Here is a 13,986-nt window from a genome sequence, read left to right as displayed (position 1 = left end):
GTATTTTTCGGTGTCTCTTTCTTCTACTGTGAATTCCATGCAGCCCAGCCCAGCCTCTTGCACATAATAGCTGCTCACATCACCTTTAGGGAAGTCGACTAGTGTTCAGCAATTACAATACACTCCTCTTATATTCTTTTTACATATCATGTACATTTTTGTAGAGTAACAGTATAAGGTAAATGAGCACTATATTCATTTCATACATTTGCTGCCCTTTTTAAAACAGTAAACCTCTGCTGTAACACCCATTATTACAGATGAGGACACTGAGGCTCAGCAAGGTGAAGTAACTTGTTGGGCAGCTAGTCAGTTACAGGGCTGGAACTCAAGGCAAGTTGCTCTGACTCCAAATTTTGTGATCTTTTTAATAAACCATATAAGATGGTTCCCAGTCAAATAAATAGCAGTTTTTTATAAATGAGTTATCATTGAGTTTATGCCTCCAAGAGGCTTCTTTCCAAGAAAAGACTGTAATATTGGAGTAAAAACACCCGTCTTCTGTCTTAGGTGTAAATTCTATAAATAAAGTAATTTTGCTTTCGCAATCAGATCACTACAAGATGAGTTAAAGACTTTGAACTGTTGGGTCTTGCTGCAGGCACCTCAATAACCAGCTTCGTGCTCCCCACTGCCTGGAGTCAGAGGCCATGGTCAGGCCAATAACAGTCTCAACCAGTCATCAAAATGCAACCCTAGTCTTTGTGAAACAAGCCATACCTGAACCTTGCCTGACTCCTTTGTCAAACCCTAACCTGAAACAATCACGGTCCACTCTCTAAAGGCCTCCAGGAAATATGACAAATGAGCCGTTGGATGAAGCCTGCTAGCCCCAATTTCCAGCTACAAAAGGGGTGAGTATACTTGTAATTGAACTAGTACAAGGGTAACTGTTGATACCCTTTTTCACTAACTGGATTCTAACATCTTTATTCACATAACTATACGTTCCATTTAAGTAATACTGATATATCATGAGTTATTATAAATATTCATCGTAATTTATTATATATGCAACATAGAATCATCCAGCAGTCTGTAAAAATCTTGGCTTTTTAAAAATTAGATTTCTAATTATGAGATAATTGTAGAGTCACAAGTGGTCCTAAGAATACTGTAGAGAGATTCCATGTACCATGAACCATGTCACCAAATTTCCACGATGGTGGTGTATTACAAAACTATAGAATAACCCAAACCAGGACCATGACAGTCAACATGCAGAACAGTTTCATCACCACCTAATGCGGCCCTTTTACAGCCATGCCCACTTCCCTCCCAGCCGCTCCCCTTCTTAGCCCTGGGCAGGCATGAATCTGTTCTCCATTTCTAAAATGTTGTCATTTGAAGACTGTTATACAAATGGAATCACATAGTATGTGACTCTTTGGGAGTGGCATTTTTTACTCTGTAATTCTCTTAAGATTCATCCAGTTCTTTTCTCTGTCCTCTCTGTTCTGCTGTTGAACATATCCATGGAGTGAGTTTGGTTTGGTTCGGTTACTGTTAAGTTTTTGGTTCTTATCTAGTATTTCCTTGCTGAAACTTTTCTATTTCTTGTCTCTCACTTTCTATGTTCACATTGGTTCAAGAATATTTGTAATTGTTTACTGAAGCAATTTTATGACGGCTTCTTTAAGATCTTTTTCACATAATTCTAACATCTCTGTCATCTCGGTTTTGGCATCTACTGATACTCTTTTTTCATTCAGTTTCAGACCTTTCTGGTTCTGGTATGACTAGTGATTTTCAATGGAAATCTGGACGTCACGAGAGTGTGGATCTTATTTAAACCCCCTGTGTTAGGTGGCCTTCTCTGACGCTGCTCCAGCAGGAGAAGGGTGGGCGGCAATGCCTCATGACAGCCAGGTAGGGGCGGAAGTCCAGGCTCCCCTCTCTGCCTCCGCTGACATCAGAGGATGGGAGAGTCCTAGTTATTTCTGGCTCGGGTGAGAGTTGCAGCTCCCAGTTAGGCTTCCACTGATCCTTCCCTGGCTGGGAGTGGCAGGGGCACCTCATGACTGCCCCCACATGGCCTCCACTGATACCACAGTGGAAGGGTAGCCTCCATGCCAATGGGCAGTGGTCAAAATCCCAACTTTCCACTAGGCCTCCCGATGCCACCACTGCAGGGTTTGGTGAGCCTCACTACAGCCTGGCAAGTTTGGAATCTACGCTCTGCACTTGGCCGTGCTGGTGGGGTGGGTGTGGGGCCTCATCTTTTCCTGTGGTGTTTCACGGGAGTACAGTGGTTAGTGTTGAAAAGTTTTCTTTTTACTAGGCTGCCCCTTTCCTGGTCCTTTAGCTAGAGAGACTAGGATTTCGTTGGCATTTCTGTGTAGCTGGCTTCTTCAGCAACAAATGTGGGACACATGTGGCCAAAACAAAACCCAAGGACATCACCACCCTGTCTTGGGTCTTGAGGCCCCTAACCAGTCTGCCTTCTTCTCGCTACCTTTCGAGACATTCTCAGGTTTATTTGATTGATGGGTAATGTCCAGGGATTTTAGTTGTACTTAGTGTGAAAAATAAGAAACAGCACATCTCCTCCATCTCTCCAGCAGCAAAAGCCCAAATCTTGATATTTTTAAGAAATAATTCTACCCGACAAGTCACCCTGGGAGATAGGATAGTGCCCTGACATTATAGTAGTTACAAACTGGAGGCCTGTTGCTCAAACAGGCAGTAGCAGGGTTGGTTTTTTTATTTAATTGTTTTTGGGGGACATACTGTAGTCTCCAGTCCTCCACAGCCCCCTCCCCTGTCTGTCTAGCTTGTTAACTATCCCATGTAGACATCTCAGTTTGCAAACTCTGATCATGAGGCCAAGTTACCAGCAGTGGATTATGGCCATGGACTCTGAAAGATTATGCTCATGCTTCCCTCCATAGACTAGTACTTTAAGAAATACAAAACCAGACCTAGCTCAAGTGAAATGAAGCCTTCCCCGTACACTGCCTCCCACTTCCCTCCAAAGCCCTTCTGAAAATTTCTGTTAAGGATACAGAATTTAATCACTGTACTAACCTATTAAATGATTAAATTTAGTAAAGGACTCTTGCCATTTTCTCCTTTTTCTTCAGAATGTTTAAGAAAGAGCACTGTGTGCGAAGGGATGCAGAGAGGAGAAACGGGAGGAGAGGTACAGAGACGTGATGGTGATGATGATGGAGCCAGAGGAAAGAGAATGATCACATTAGAACTATAGTGTCCTAATTGCCTGAAGGCTGGCCAAAACCAAATCCTTTTGGACAAAATTGAAGAATGTTCTAGAAAGAAAGGAATTTAGAGACTTCAAATCTAATCCAAACTCTCTTATCCTTACAGAAAAAGAAACTGACACTCAGAGGTTACAGCAGGCCACAAAGCTGACCAGCACTGTTTGTGCTACTCCACCATGTTCCCTGTTCTCGGCCCAGCTCTACTTTCCAAGCAGTGGAAAATGATCAACTGTGTCACTTCTACTGATAGTTCCTAAAAATGTTTCATTACAATTTATAACTGCATAATTTCATCTAATCTTTGGAACATTACATTCAGATCTTAGTCTTAAATTTTTTGACAAATTCAGGAGAGATTTTTACTCTTTCTTAGCTCAGTAAAAATGGAAGCAACTGAGTGAGTAGTGGGGGAGAGGTGGACAAACAAAACACGTTTACATTGTATTTTATTACATTTCTTCTAGGAGTCTTAATCATCGGGTAAATATTCAGGGATGATTTGGTATTAAGGCATACATTTATTAACTTCATGCATTCACAGTTCACACGTAGCTATCTATTTTCTCAGCTGGGACAATGCTTTCCAAACTTCTGGCGCCTCACACACTGCCTCTGCAAGTCTGGTTTGTTGTATCTACGTACCGCCCGTACTGGTATTACCTTTATACTGACTTTAAATCTACTCCTTTTCATACTTTCCCTGGCTTTAAGCAATAATATCCATTAAATCACAAGTCTGATGTGCTAGTTTCTCTAATACACATTAAAATCATTACATAACTGTTAAAACATGTTCATGGCCATACCATCTAAACTCACCTCATGTAATACCAGTGATATGCTTACCACAGCTTGGGTGATCCGACCCTGGGCTGACTTTCAACTTATGATATGAGTAAATAATAGAACAATTCTTCTCCAAAGTCTAACATGAGTTGCTAATTATTCAGATTTGTGGGAATGCACCAGAAATGTATGGTCTTATCACCAATTTCAACAGATACAAAGCTAGGGAAGCCTAGCTTTTCATATTTTATTGTACATAAGAAATAAATGAGACACACTGTTCCCCACCCTCAGAGATTGTGATTCACTGAGTGGGACGGGTACCACGGAAGCTGCATTTTTGCAGGCACCTCAGGAAGTGCTGATGCCAGAACACCCAAGGGCCACATTTTGAAAAATAGTGAACAAGAAGGTGGGGGGAAATTTTTAAAATAACTCTAGCTTTTCGATAGGAATGGCTAGGGTTCAAGTCTCAAGTCTAACTCTGTAATACTAATAAGCAAGTCACTTAACCTCTCTGAGCCTTGCTTTCTTCATCTATTAAATGACAATTATGATAAAAGCTACCTCACTGGGTTGGTTTAAGAATTAAATGGATGATACGTAAAAAAAAAAAAGTATTGCAAAACCACAGAGCCCTGCACATACTAGAGGGCTGATGAGGATGACACAGAACCAGTCTCAGCAGCCAACTGAGCATACAATCAGCATTTCAAATCAAGACGCACGCGCTCCGCTCCACATAAACATCTGCTCCCTACAATATTGAGTTTAGTTTAACCTACAATAAATTAACCCCCAGACTGAGTGTGTATTTCAAATAAGATATTTGCACAATATATAATTTCAAATATTATCAACTGATGACTGCAAATTTAATCTTCAAGGAATTGTGTCTGGACCTTCAGGGCCAACTCCATGTAGCAGGCTCCCAGGCCAGAGGTGTCCCAAAGGCCCATGTTGGTTACCCTGATTTTAAGAACTCTTTAATAAGTAGCATGTAAAATGATCTGTGGTTTAGAAACATTTTATGATTTTATTATTTTAAAAAACTCTCTCCTTAAAGAAAGCCTAACAAATCCTGAATTATAAATTTAACACCAAACGTGCAGACTTGGCTACAGGGCATATCTAACAAAGACGGCTCTCTTATAAGAACTCATCTAAGGTTCTAGCTATGATCTGATGCAGGTACTTAAAATTCAATTTGCAAAATATGGAAAAGCCTTATTTTTTTTCTGAATACCATCTGTTAAACCATTCCAACACGAACTAATTCTGCTATACAAAATTTGTAAATAGACTAAAATTTTTTTTAAAAAAGTCGCTGCTTTAAGTTAGAGTATAGATTCAGTCTGATCTATTAATGCAAAGGTTAGACAGCTACACACACAGTCAGCATCCTTTTATGGAACCTGCACAGCACTAACAACTATTCAGTCATAATGAAAACATTACAGTTAACTCATAATTGTCCATAAAGAAAAGCAATCCAAGATCTGAAAGTTATTCTCTGCTAATATGGGTCTGTGAGCCTCTCCACTCAGTGGGGCAGTTTCTCAGCTAAGGTGGGGGCAAAAGGGCACCTGTGACCAGTGGGGCCAGCAGCTGTTCAGTAGCCAGCCACTCAGGCATAGCTGATGCAGCAAATGCTTCTCCCACCTAGAAACTGCATATCTTCCCAGCTGGGTTTTAAGGAACAGGAGCCCCAGCTGCTCATACGTGGGCAAAGACGAAAATCAGATAGCAGGGAAACCTATCAGGACTATACTCTCAGTCTCCTGGCTGGGCATGTTATCCAACTTCCATTAACCCACAGTCATGCTTGCCTTTGGTAGGCATCATCAACAGCATCCAGTGGGGAGGAGGAAGCAAGTCGAGCACCAGAGCCAGACCTCAATTACACCGCCTCTGGAGTCAGTTTCTGCACTTGCTACATTACAAGCTAGAGAGGAACTGAGGCTAGAGCCCTTAAACAAGGACAGCTGTTAACAATGACAGGATGGTTATTGTAGCTCTCGAGTTTCTCTGTAAGATTTGATGCCTGGCAACAGCCATGGTTTTGAGAGATGTTAGCCTAGGGTAGCACAAGCTATTAAATGTGATTTGCACATACTGGTGAAAATCAATTCTTTCTTACTAACAGGTAAAAATGATTATAATGAACTGAAACCTCAATTCAAGCGGACTACTGCTGAAATGTACACATGGTTTCATTTAATGTACCAGTTAATAGTTTCTTGACATTAAAACAAAGTTAGTCTTTAGCCTTAACAAAGATGGAGCACGCAAGCGTTTTATTTGTTAATTGATTCAACAAGCATTTATTGAGCACCTGTGATGTTCCAGGATCGTGCTGGGGGAGCAGTGGTGAGAAAAAGAGCCCCAGCCTCTGCTGACAAGGAGCTTATCACTCTTAACTTTAGAATAAGCAGGGAATCCAACTTTTAAAATAAACAAGAAAAGATTTCTCAATTCAATAAGGACTACAACACGAGGCTGCCCATACAATATTCTTGAGATTTTGCAAATTTCTTGCATTCTAGTATCACATGTTAATGCTGAAAACCCACAGGTAGTACATAAATACAGAAACAAATTGTGAAGTTAGGGAAAGACTACATATCAGACGTTTTCTGAAATTCAGAATACTAACAAAGAAAATAAGGCATTTATTATAATAAAACCTAAACATATAATAAAATAATAAGATGGAACTGAATTTTTAAAAGAATGATCATAATCTAAAGTCAGCTTTTCTCTCAATTATAAAACTATGATCACATATACTAGATCCTGGTGAAATTTCTCTTCTGAAGTTCAAATCTAACAACAGAGAACCTTTCATCCTTGTTCCCAAGCAAATGGTCGTTGAGCATCAAGGGGCCAAAGTCTCACTCGAATTAAAATTGCAAAGCTTCTTGGCTACTTAGTATATTGAAAATGAATTAAGGACTCAATGCTGCTTACCTTGTAATCTCTGGATACATTTTCTGATGTCACTGAACCTGAAATCTGACTAGAAATTGTAGCAGCTATAAGCTGTTTACACCATTCAACATGTGATCCTGTAGGACTAAAAGAAATAGTGTGATTAAAATATTTTAAGACACAGGCTGTCAGTGAGAAAAATGAGCACTGACTAGGGATATATGTACATTTATTTTTTTAGGAAAGGAACTTTAATTAGACTATTTGGTTAGCCTTACATTTAATATAAGAACTGAAATACTGACGGACAGCTAGGAAGTAAAATCAGGTTCCAAGTTGATTTTAAATGACTCAACCAATTTATTTTAAGGTTAAGATTCTAAGCCTTAGACAGTTAAGCATGTTATCTTCTATCATTTAATAAAATATTACTTAATTACAATTATATAGCATGAATATTCTTAATGTAATGTAAGTAGAAAATTAATTCAAAAGTGAAATATTTATCTTACAGCATATGCTTTTCAAAAATGCAATCAATTTCATGGTCGTAGTTTTAAATCTAGAAAATAATGTAATTTCAAGTGAATCAAAGTGACTCTTAATGGAGCTCAGCTGACTGTGTGACTTTAAAAAGAACAGACTAGAAAAGTTATGTCATGTGTATAGTAATGATTCTACCTTACACTTCTGTAAGTGCTTTGAAAAGTTACAAAAGGCGTTTCTGGTCCATCATTATATCAGAGCCTCACTACCACAGCATGATGAGACGGCAGAACAGGGATTAGCCAACATGGTTCTGAGATGAGAAAACTGAGGTGCAGAGGTGACACAGCCCATCAGAAAGGGGTGGGCCTGCCTCCAGCTCCACTGGGGCTGTTCTTGCAGGATATAGGACAACCCAATAGTGACCAGCTCACCAAGCCAGAGGGCAAAACTGAGGCCAAAGCCACAGACACTAGCCAGTGCCTTCTACGAGAACACAGCAATGAAGGACAATGGCATGCTGCTCGGACGTGTTCAACACATTTCTGCACACAGCCTCACCCCAGCCTCATGGTGACCCATCTTACAGGTGAGAAAACTGAGGCTCCAGTGTTTGACCAAGATCACATGACTTTTAAGTGGTTGGGCTGTGCTCACCTGACTTAAGGGATCACATAAGCAAACTAGGCAGTGATGGAATTAAAAATTGCCCCCAGAGGCCAGGCTCCTCTCTCAATACATCAAAGCACTGAAGAAATCAAGTAAAAGGGCAAAAGATACTTGTGAAAGTTTACCTTGCAGGTAGCTTTCACTGCAAACAATGTTCCAGCCATTTAAAAAAAATCTCATCACTAATTAAATCCACACTCCTATATTAGAAGGATAGAAAACCCTGGAATTCCTAAGGCAGTATGTAAAATAACCTAAAGAGTGAAATAAAGATACCTGGTGTCCTCTACTACAGATCTAAATTGCAGTCTCTGACCAAGTGGGCCCAGTAGTTATCTGTGGGGGTGAAAATGTAAGTGCAAACATTCACTGAATGGGCAGGCATTCCTAACATATGTTAAGAATCTATTTACCACAATGAATAACTAAGACGAAGAAGGAGGGAAAAGAGAGGGATATTAGCTTCCTTTTAAAAGCTGTCATCCTTATTGCCCAAAGACATCATATTTTTCTTGCCATGTTGCCTTTTTCTCTGCCAGCATCTACCCCTGATCGCAAATCTAACAGTAGGAACCCGCCTGCTCACCCACCCCTTTTGTTACCATCTGCCCAGCATCTTTTCCCCTTTCTGCTGATAAGGACACTTCTCTGCTGTCGGGAACTGCCCCTCCCTACTTCGTAGGATTCTGTGGGGACAGGGAAGAGGGGCTGACCCCTTGCTCCTCCTACCCCACTTGGAGGGGAGTAACCCAGGCCAGGGCAATCCCAGGCTTTCCTCTTGGATCCTGAGCTGCATAGATGAACCCCCAGGGCTGCTAGAGGCCGCTCCCTACCTCCACCACCTCATGGAACCCACAGAGATAGAAGAGTAAGACATGAAAAAGAAAAAAAAAACGAGATGGGGAGCCCCAACAACCCCGCAACTCTGGCTCTAAATGTGCATGTGGCCATCCTTTCCTGTCTGCAGCAGTGATGTGAGCCAAGACATTTCCTTTTTGGCTTGAGCTAGAACGATTCGTGTGTTTTCTACCTGCAACCAGAAGCATCCTGACCAACAGAGTTATAAACAATGTGGTATCGTGGGCTGGTAGACAGGAGGTCTGGATCCAGGCCCTGTTTCTGTCCCCAGCCAGCTCCGTGACCTTGAGCAAGCCACATCCTCTCGCAGGACCGTATCTTCATCAGCATTAAGAGAAGTACAACATTGAGAAGAGAGGGGAGGGCCCACAGTCCAGGGCGCATGGCGGAACCATGCCCGCAGAGCCACTCTTAAAAGAAGAACGTGAACCAGAGCTTGTCACGAGGACAGAGCAGAGAAGGGAGGCCACATTTCCTGTACCCTGTCTCCTCTTTAGTCTGTGCGATTTCCCTCCACACTCCTGGTGTCAACAACCACTTGCAGGCTGGGGACTCCCAGCTTCTTTCTCCAGCCTGGACTTTCCCAATCTGGAGGCCTATGATCCTATGAGACATCTCCACGAGTCAGTCCCAGAGACCCCACTGCCGGCTCAACCTGTCTAAACCAGCATTAGACGCCCAGCCTGCAACCCGACCCCTTTCCCACCCCTGTGCTCCCTAAATCAGAGAAAAGCATGCCTTACCCATGTACCTCAGGCTCTAACGCTGCGGTTTCCCCTGGAGCCCACGCCCCACTTCACTCTCACATCAGAATGCTCACTGAGTCGCGTCGCTCTTATCTACTACGTATCAGGAGAAGGCACCTTGCCCGTTCCTATTCCGGTTCCCTTTTCCAGGCATCCAGCGTTCTTCTGTTCTCCTGCCTTGTGAATTTAAGCCCCACCTCTATGCCCGTAACTCCCAAATTCAGATCTCCAGCCCAGACACCACCCTTGAACTGCAGGCTTCTGTAAACCAACTGCCTCTCTGACCTCTGCTCTGGAACATCCATCTGACATCTCCTCACTGATACAACCAGGGCTGAGAGCATGCTAACTTCCTAACCCTGCTCCACTTAGAGGCTTCTCCACCTCAGCAACACTGTTTTCTGCAAGCCCCAAACACTGGCTCGTCCTTGACTCCTCTCTCCTACCAACAGGCAATCTTCAGCAAGCCCCACAGGCTCTACGCTGCAAATTTTCTTCAAATCTTATCTCGGATCTGACCACTTCTCCCTTCCTCAACCCCACTGCTCTGGTCTAAGCCACCATCCTCTCTCACTTTGATGACTGCAATAGCCTCCTACCTGCTAGACTCTGATTCAACTCTTTCCCCTTCCGGTCTGTTGTCTACACAGTAGCCATGGGGAGCTTACTGAAATCTACACCAGGTTTTGTCACTCCTCTGCTCCAACCCCCTACCCTGTGGCTCCCCGTGACCTCCCTGACCCTGTCCCCTCCTGTTCTCCCCCTAGCTCCCTCCGTGGTACTGACATCAGTCTCCTTGCTGATCCTTGAACCCTTGGCTCACACTCCTAGAATGCTGACACCCCAGATATGTGCATGACTAGACCCCTCACCTCTTCAGGGGCGATGCCACCTTTCCCTGCAAGGCTTTCCCTGACCATCCTATATAAAATTTCAACCATTCCCTGAAGGGCACACCCCCAACACGTCCTATCCCCTCCCCAACGTCCTTCCTTGCCCTTGCACCTATCACCACGTAAAATAGAACATGCTTGCCTTGCTTTTTCTCTCTCTGTCCCACTAAACAGATGCTCGCCAAGGGCAGGGATTTGTGGGTGTCTGTTCCTTGCTCCATCCTCAGGCCCAACACAGTGCTGACACAGAGCAGGCACTCATATTTGCAGACCAACAACTGAGACATAAGCATTTCCAGAACCTACATAACCTAACTCAATGAGACTCCCCGCCTCTGGTCCATTCATGACATTACTACACAGCGACTATTCTCAAATGTCTACCCCATCCAGTAGCTCACCTGATGGAAATCCTTTTGTGTTCCCCATAGCTAGGGTGACCATATAATTTCTCATCCAAACCAAGACACTATTGTGAGTTGCAGAAGGATGCTATTAGTAATGACACTGTCCCAATCAGTAAACCAGTACCATTCTGGGCCAGAGACCACACAGCCCATCCTACTTGTAGCTAAGATGGTTGTTAAAAATGCAGAATTTCAGGCTCTCCCCCAGAGATGATGGATTAGAGTGGGACCCAAGAATCTGCATTAAAATCAAGCACTGGAGGCGATTTGGACTCTCGGTTACACAGAACCTTGCCGAGAAGCCTTGGCACAGAAGACAAAGGCAAATTCCTTGGAAGGTACACAGGCCCCTTGAGGACCTAGCCCCGCTTTCCCGCAGGTCTTCTCTCTTACCAGTTCCTCACATCCAGCATCCAGCCTACAGGACTTCACATTCCACTCCTGCGGCCAAAAAGCCCTCCACCCCCACACCCCACTATGTCCACCATGTCCCAGTCCCCTGGCTAACTTCTCCTTCTTCACCATTCAGCTCAAATGTCAGCTTCCTCAGAAGGCCCTGGCTTCCTGCCTATACTCCCCAATCCCCTGCCACTAAAAAAACAAATCAAGTACCCCACCACCATGTATCACGATGCAGTGGATCACAACCGAGGCTATGGAGCCTTTTTGAAAAATTCTAACTCCTGGACCTCACCTGAACTTACTGCATCAGAAGGCTCAGGAGTGGGGTCTGGCCACCTAGAGTTCTCCAAAAGCTTCTCAGATGAGTCCCATGCACACCACATCCAGAGCACTTTCAAGTGTACCTCCACCCTGGCCCTTATCACATTTGATTTCAATTGTTGGTTTGTCTGTATTCTCCACTAGATGGTAAGCCAAAGAGCAAAAGCCGTCTTGCATTATTCCCTGACTCTCCCGAGCCCTCATATGTTGCAGAATGTCTGCAGATAAGTGAAATCACGACCATTCCATGTACTGTCTCAGCTGTGATTAGTTTCCAGTGAAGCTGATGGCTTGGGTAATTAACTTATTAAAATAATTGTAATTACACTGAGGTAGAACCCAAGGGATTGTTTCTTGTTGTTTCTATGCTTTTGGAAACTCCCAAAAGTTCAGCTCACTGGTATAACTAAGACAGGCAGGAACCAACATCTGAAACTGACCCAGAGGATACACCAGTATCTCTTGTCTAACTGCACTCTAACCCCAGTGAAACGGCCAAGATGTGGGAAAGCTGAACATTCCAGGCTATGGGATCACCCATCCCTTGCTCCCTGAGCTTTAGGGTGGCCTTCCCAGTTGAACATGGTGGGTTTATGCTTCTAACTGCTTGATCTTAGTTCTCCGACTGCCTAAGAAGCAGTAGGCTGCCGTGTTCGTGAAAACAATAAGCCGGTTCCTTTACAGCGTGATGAACTGAAAGTAAAGGATGGTGTGTTCTTTCATGGGGAGCAGTTTGGAAGTTTTCCATTCCAGTTTTTCAAATGAGGGTATCTCTGCCTCCATCTGCACCAGCTCCGACAGCCGCGGGGTTCCGCCCCCCACCTCGGTCCCCCCTCCCAACCCCACCATCAAAGACCTCAAGCAGCAGCGGTGGGATTTGGGTCTTCAAACCACACGAGGCAAGATCACCCTAAAAAAGGGGAGCCAGGGTGAAATTTCCTCCCAAACCCGAGGCAAGGGCCGCCAAGGCGTCTCCAAGATGCAGTGGGGGGCGGCAAGGGACATGGTTTGACAGCTGCGACGCCCCTCGGGGTGCGGGGAGCTCCGCACGAGGCGGAAGTGAACCAGGTGCTGGCCCAGGGAGGAGGCGGGCGTTCGCAGGGCTCCGGAGAGACCGGGGACGGGACCGGGGCGGGGGCACCCCAACTCGGCCTCAGCCCGGCGCGCGGGGAGGGGGCAGCCGGGCCTCGCGCGAGGCCCTCGGGAGTCGGGGCGCGGGAGGCCGCGGCGGCCCGGGCCCCCGCTTACCTGTCCAGGGTCTCCACGCTGGGCTGCCGGGAGCCGGCGGTGGGGCCCCCCGCGACTCGAGGGGGCCTCCTGCCGCCCGCCGGCCCCGGGCCCAGGCTCCCGCCGCCCTCGCCGCCCGCCGCCGCCGCCGCCGCCGGCCTGTCCATGGCGCACCGAGCCCGCCGCCGCGGGGAAGCCGCGGTCGCGAGGGGAGCGGCACCCCGGAAGGTCCGGCCGCGCGCCTCTGGCGGCCCCGATCCGCCGCCCGCCCGGCTCAGGCGGCCGCCGCCATTAGCTGTCACCTGGCGGCCCCGCGTTACCCACAAGGCCCCGCGCGCGGGGGTCGGGGCGGGGGGCGGGGAGGGCGGCGCGCAGCCGGGAGCCGGGAGCCGGGGGCCTCGCGCCCCGCCCGAGCCCCACCTGGGCGCCTGGCCCGCTGGCCGGGGATGTGGGGCCTCGGGCGGGGCGACCCGGGCACGTCCCAGGCCCCTTGGGGTCGAAATGGACAAAGGGATTACGCAGAACGCGCTTTGCTCAGGAAACTACTAGATTGACTATAGAGACACACGGTTAAAATAAAAAGTTTAGGGAAATTCAAGGATTAAAAAAGATTTGTTTTCCTTCCCAGATAAGTTTTGGGGTGGGAGAAGCCAAGGCCCCCTGGGGGGTCCCTGATCTTGACACCTCCAACCCCAAGCAAGACCAATGCCATACATTTTAGCAATCCCTCCTCACTCCATTCTTCCTCTCCCCGCTCATCACCCCTCAACCCCCCCGCAAACCCACCTCCCTGCCTTCTGTAGGGCAACCAAGTGTTCTGATGCCGCCCTCGGAACTTCCGCCCTTGGTTTATATTAAGAGTAACATTTAACTTCTGTTGGCTAAATCACCACTGTGAAAATCAAGGCAATATCTGATGATAAAGGCATTTAGGACGTTTGATTCCTGGTCTATATTTATTTCCCTGCTTATTTTGTTAGGGTTTGCATATCCAACAGCTCATCCCCTCTCAGCTCAGCCCTGATTTAGTTAGGAGTGG

General features: G+C 45.7%; 1 protein-coding gene across 2 annotated transcripts in view; it reads right to left on the bottom strand.

Annotated features, from left to right (window-relative positions):
* The window catches only part of MTMR1 (myotubularin related protein 1), a 62,089-nt gene extending 48,817 nt beyond the window's left edge, over positions 1 to 13,272 (bottom strand). For both annotated transcript variants that reach the window (XM_072955720.1, XM_072955721.1), the window contains exons 1-2: positions 12,969 to 13,272; positions 6,978 to 7,083 (exon numbers count right to left, since the gene is read on the bottom strand). In XM_072955720.1, coding sequence (XP_072811821.1) covers positions 6,978 to 7,083; positions 12,969 to 13,114 — 252 coding nt within the window. In that variant the 5' untranslated portion in view covers positions 13,115 to 13,272. The remainder of the gene's footprint in view (positions 1 to 6,977; positions 7,084 to 12,968) is intronic.
* Between the last annotated feature and the right edge of the window lie 714 nt (positions 13,273 to 13,986).

This window comes from Vicugna pacos, chromosome X, assembly GCF_048564905.1.
Source record: "Vicugna pacos chromosome X, VicPac4, whole genome shotgun sequence".
Taxonomy (NCBI): domain Eukaryota; kingdom Metazoa; phylum Chordata; class Mammalia; order Artiodactyla; family Camelidae; genus Vicugna; species Vicugna pacos.
Note: the sequence above shows the minus strand (reverse complement) of the source record. Positions and strands in the feature narration are given on the sequence as shown.